The 6,062-nt window shown below is 39.6% G+C and overlaps 1 protein-coding gene across 4 annotated transcripts in view; it reads right to left on the reverse strand.

Moving 5' to 3' along the window:
- LOC129680805 (broad substrate specificity ATP-binding cassette transporter ABCG2-like) overlaps positions 1–6,062 on the reverse strand; it is a 100,622-nt gene that overhangs the window by 46,347 nt on the left and 48,213 nt on the right. For all 4 annotated transcript variants that reach the window (XM_055612555.1, XM_055612556.1, XM_055612553.1 and 1 more), the window contains 4 exons: positions 5,654–5,811; positions 3,376–3,527; positions 2,454–2,558; positions 382–632 (listed from right to left, as the gene is read on the reverse strand). In XM_055612555.1, coding sequence (XP_055468530.1) covers positions 382–632; positions 2,454–2,558; positions 3,376–3,527; positions 5,654–5,811 — 666 coding nt within the window. The remainder of the gene's footprint in view (positions 1–381; positions 633–2,453; positions 2,559–3,375; positions 3,528–5,653; positions 5,812–6,062) is intronic.

The raw sequence follows: 6,062 nt of genomic DNA on the forward strand, positions 1-6,062 counted from the left end.
ATATATATATATATATATATATATATATATATATATATGTCACCACATGCAAAGGTCAGTAAGATGTGGCACAAACAACAAACAGGGCTAATTTTACATTTATGCAAGCTCACGAACTAATAATGATTTTCACCAAATTTTACTACAGAGGGGAAAGAACCACAAAGTGAGTGTGGTTTACAATTTGAAATTGAAAGATCCGTATCTGTTAGTTGAGATACAATGGAAACAACAGAAAACTAGAAGGATAGGTAGAAAATAAATAAAGTCCTTAAACAGATATAATAGTCGCAGAAGAAGGGAAGAATTAGAGAAGAAGAATCATGAACCAAGCTCCTCCTCCAGAATATTTCATAGCATAACTGACATTAGCTGGGTTACCTGAGCTATAGAGGCTTGAGGATTCCCCAGCAAGTTTTTGAATGAACGCTTGGCAATCCATCTGAGCTGATGACAGAAGGATGTAGCATATACAGGCTCTTTGAAGGTAGACATTCCTTTCTTTTTCTGAGCTCCCAGAAGTTGATCTAATTCAGCTTTTGTTTCTCTGTAGATGGAGGAGTTGGCATAAAACTCAACTAAGTTCTGTATTATTGGCTTCTTTCTCCTGGAAGGTTCTTTAGTCTTGTTTGCTTTGGACAAATGTAGATAAAGAAATAAAATATTAAGATTCAACAACTGACTTAAATAATTTTTCTATGATTCCATAATTCTATAATCCCTTAATTCTACATTTGTGTGTATTAAGATTTATTTATTTATTTATCTATCTATCTATCTATTTATTTATTTATTTGCTGGGCATGTGTCAGAATTCTGAGTGCTTGCAAGAACACTCCGAGAAAACAAGAGTCTTGTAACCTCAGTTTCTTCAAAATATGGACTTGTCCTTAGAATGTGTTTTTGTGTTTCTCTCAGGTGTAGCAAATAGCAGTGACTTTACTTCAGATTAGTCATTATTGCTTGCTGCTGTTGCTCAATGAAATGATTATCCTATATTTTATGGGATAAGACATGCTTTTGCCTCATGCAGTTTGTCTTTGTGATTGTATACAGCTTGAACTCATAAAAACTTTATTCAGGTAACCTTTCTTAACCCTCAAAGCATAAATTGTCTGAAGCTTTGAATAAAATTGGCTATTGAACAAGACTTTAGTCTGTCTCCTTTATTATTTTCCTTGGCCCCTCTACCTCTGGAGGATGACAGGCATGGTGGCACATGACTTTAATGCCAGCATTCATCAGGCAGAAGCGAATGAATCTCTGAATCTGAGGGTACCTTGATCTACATAATGAGTTTCAGGCTAGCCAGGGCTATATAGTAAAACCCTCTTAAGTGAATAAACTTACTGGCTGTCATTGATTTACATAGCAGAAAAACAGCTAATTGATCTGTGCATGGCCCCATCTTGTGGATGCAGAAAACTCACTGATCTTTTCTATCAGTTTAGATCCTAATTATTCAAATAGATATTATATTGTACAGAGTTAGGATTCATTATTAAAAAGATCTGGCCTTTGACTTCAAGTATGCACATATGCCTAAAGTGCTATGTTTCTTGTTTTTGTTTGTTTTGAGATACGATCTCACTATGTAGCTCTGGAGGGCCTGAAACTTACTGTGTAGACCAGGCTGGCCTTGCACTCATAGATAGCTGCTAGCCTCTGCCTCTCAAGTGCTGAGATTAAAGGCATGAGCCATCATGTAGGCTTGTTTACAAAATACTTAGGATGGCTAATCTTGGTTGTCAACTTGACCCCATCTGGAATTAACTAAAACCCAAGTGGCTGAGTACACCTGTGAGGGATGATACTTGATTGACTCATTTGAGGTGGGAAGACCAAGCCTAAACATGGATCTTTTAAGGTGGGAAGATCCACCTTAAATCTGGGAGAATCCTTTTGGTAGCAGTGTATATATAGGTCATGAAAGACCTTCACGGGCATTAGAGCCTACTGCTTCAAAATTTCAACATACACAGAAGACCAGCTGAGATATCTAGCCTCATACTGAAAAGCTACTGGATTCTTGGACTTTCTGTCAGTAGATAGCCATTGTTGAAATCATACACACACACACACACACACACACACAAACACACACACACACACACACACACACATCTATCAGTTCTGTCCTCTAGAGAACCCTGACTAACATAATACTATTAAAAACAACCACTTAAAATTGGAAACTTGATTTACAACTGACATTTTCAGAGAAATGCTCATTTACAAATTAAATAAAAAACACCCATTGCACTTACAGACAACTATTATTAACTATTTCCATAACACTGAATTAACATAGATTTTAAAAGCATGTTTTTGTTTTGAGGCAAGGTCATACTATGTAGCTCTGGCTGGCCTACAAAAGCATGTTTTAAGCCACACTACTATGCTTTAATCAAATCAATTAGACACTAGGGTATGAATTTATAAGATTCACATACCTCCATGTTCTTCTTCCTCTCTATTTAATATGACAGCAGAAGAATCTCCATTGATGACATCAAGGAAGAAGTCTGCAGGGTTATTATAAGTCTCACAGTGGTAACCTACAAGAAGAGGCAATGCATGGACACAATCCTGATGGTACTGGAAAACAGAGAACTTACACTCAAAGGGTTGGGCAGGGAGGCTTGCGAAGACAGAGCCTAGCAAGTTCTCCTTCTTCTCACTCTCTTTTCCCTTCACTAATACATCCTTTTCTCTTATCTATTTAACAAATGTTTCAATAACTCAGAAGGAATTTCAGACACATGAGAATGTCTTGCATTGGTGTGTACATAAACCATGACCTGCAAAGGGCTCCTGATATGTGCTGCTGCTGATTACTCTTCAGTCCAAGATCTAAATCCAGGTCAAAAAAGAAAACGTCAACTCTCCTTGTGCGCTCTGATTTTAAGACTTGCCCGTCATTATTGCTCCTTCAGCTACTGAGTGGAGAGACTTCAGCTACTGAGTGGAAAACTGAAACACCAGGATCTGCTATAAGATTAAGGAGACAACAATCCTAGGTCTTTCCAGAACTGTTCAACTGACCAAACTGCTAGATGAGAGTCTACTCATAACTACTGAACCTTTAGAGAAAGGCTGCCATGACTGGGAGACTGAAGCAGCATAGGCTCAGTCAATAGAGACACCTAGGCACAAAGGACACAACTATTTAGATAGCACAGGAAAGTTAAAGGCCTAAGCAAGCAAGTACAACATGAAGAAAAACACCAACACAAAACTGAGCAGAGGTTATTTAGAACGGAGTAACCACAGTAAGTCCACATGAAGACTAAGCAGCACTCCTGTGGATCCTATGCTCTGTCCACAATTAGGTGAAGAAAGAACCTATACCACATGGGGAACAATCAACCATACCTGCTGATGCAAAGTACTGCAAGGCCTCTTGTGCTGGCCCATGGAACACGAGTTTCCCGGAGGCCAATAAGGTGAGGCTGTCAAACAACTTAAAGATGGAATAGCGAGGCTGATGAATGGAGAAGATGATTGTTCGACCCTGTTTCGACATCCTAAGTTACAAGAAGAAAAATAACAAGTCATTAACATTCTGATCCTCACATTTATTTTCCTGCTGTGAAAACATCAGTCCCAATTTCAACTTGTTTTTCTCTTACACACACAATGAATCGGCTCATCTCAAGGTATCTGCTTGGTGCCTAGGAAAATGAAAAGTGATGCTTTTATGAGAATCTAGAGCAGTTAGGAGGATGGCAGTTTTGTAGATCAGTTGTAAATAAAGTGCTTAGCACGTGAGAGGCCTTGGACTTAATCCTTAGAAACAAACAAAATCCCAAGACAAATGATTCCAGCCAGGATTTCTTAAGAAAGGAGCAGCAGCAGAACTGAATCCACTAAAATGCTGACTGTCCAATGCAGACACTGGGGTAGTTTTCACAGGTGCTGGGTCAGAGTCTCTAGGAGAATACTTGGGGGGGGGTAAAAGAAAGGCCTTTATTAGGGGAGGAAACACACACCTATACAGCAAGGCACATAAAATAAAGGACACTCTGCTTGGGACTTACAGAAGCCAAAGCCTGGTCTTCACTGAAAACAGAGAGTTTTAAAGAATGCTTAAGGAGACTGTTCTCCACCAATTTAGAGTTGCTCAATTTGACCAGAGGCAGATGGTCCTCTGTGAGTTTGAGGCCAGGCTGGTCTACAGAGTGAATTCCAGGACAACCAGGGCTATACAAACCCTGTCTTGAAAACCAAAACAATCAAACAAACAAAACAAAAACCCACCAAGCTAGAGTATCTATCTAGAGGTAGGATATAGAATAGATGCATCTAGGAGTTCCTTGGACACCAAATAGAAAATGTAAAGCCCAGTCTGAAGTGTATCAAGTAGAATTCGCAGGGCCTCACAGGAATGACAGAATGGAGAAAAGATAGTCAAGGTAGAAAAACACATTTTACAAAGTATACTATAAGAAGGTCTACTCAGCAATCTATAGGTCAGTGTTCCTGAGCAAGCATCCCTATATGTACATGTGGGTAAGTATGTGTGTGTGTGTGTGTGTGCGCACGTGCAGTGAGATATTAGATATGAAATGAATAAGCTAGGTAAAGAGAATACATCAAAAGTTATCGTACCCAACCTAGGTGTTCAACAACAGAAAAATGGGTAAAAAAGGGTCTTATAAGATTTGGCATTTTCAGGAAAGTAGATGTAACTAGAGAAAATTGCATTAAGTTAAACCAGTCTAATAAAGACAAATATACTATGTCTTCTCTAATCTGGGGTTCCTAAACTGTATACACATAAAATCATGCATGCTTACATGGCATAAAATTAGTAGTGCAACTGTTTAATAGACAAAGAGGCACAGGAGTGGAAATGGAAAATGGTGGGAGAGGGGAATGGAAGGGTGTGCTTAACATGCAACACATATTTGTGTGAAAATATCTGTATGAAACACAGCACTTCAGTATAATAAATAGGTTCAATAAAATTTAAAACTCAAAAGGAGGGAGAGAAACTGCAGCACAGAGACCCATGATGAGCATTCACTCAGGAACTGTAAAATCTGGAAGGCAGCAGGGAGCTACCAGGAAGAAGCAGAGCTGTGTGAGGCTTGATCCTCAGAGTGGGTCTGAGGACTAGGTACATCAGAATGAATATATCCTCTGAGAGTCCCCACTGAAGACTCCCGGATTCCAGACCTACAGAAGCAAAATCTGCACGTTTACCAGACTTCAGGTACTAAGTTTGCACAGCAGTGCTTGAAGAGGCAGGCTGCAGTGGGGTTCTGCTGTAACAGTACACTGTCTTTGCATCACCCTAAGGTAGCTGGGTTCTCTTGTCTACTTGATGTTCCCAGACTTACCAGGCATGTTCTATCTTAGGGCCACTGGCTTTTCCTCCGAGCAGATTCTGTCACTAGATACAACCAGATCTCACCCCCAGGTCCCTTGTCCATGTCAAGATCTTCCTTGACCCTTTTGCTGTTTGACACAGCAACTCAGCCCCACCACAGACAGCCATTGTTACCTATGTTCTTATTTCATTATTCTTAATATCACTTCTTTCCAAATTGTGTTGTTTACTTCTGAATCTCCTGTACAAAAAATACCTCCCACATAGAAGTGAGCAGATAGTAAATAAATAAAAGATCAGTGCTCTTGTAGCATTTACCTTTTCAGGAGCAAAAGGACAGCATTTGCTGTGCTTGAGTCCAGACCAGTTGTGGGCTCATCCAGGAAGAGGATGGAAGGGTCAGTGATCAGCTCCATGCCGATGCTTGTCCTTTTTCTTTCTCCTCCAGAGACACCGCGGATAAACTGAGTTCCAACCTAAAGCAAGTGTCATCTTTACCAACAAGAGTGATCACAGTTGCCATCATTGGGTAAATAAACCTGTCCACCCCTGATTGTCTCCAGAAGTTTCTTGAAAGCACATGTTCTACCTCTTGTCTCTTATGGAGACACTTTATTGTCTTTACTCTGGAGATTATTGGTTTACAAACAGCAAAATGCCTGGGAGAAGGCAGTTTCTTCTTTTCTTTCTTTCTTTCTTTCTTTCTTTCTTTCTTTCTTTCTTTCTT

Source organism: Psammomys obesus, unplaced genomic scaffold (genome assembly GCF_907164565.1).
Source record: "Psammomys obesus unplaced genomic scaffold, mPsaObe1.curated_primary_1811, whole genome shotgun sequence".
NCBI lineage: Eukaryota > Metazoa > Chordata > Mammalia > Rodentia > Muridae > Psammomys > Psammomys obesus.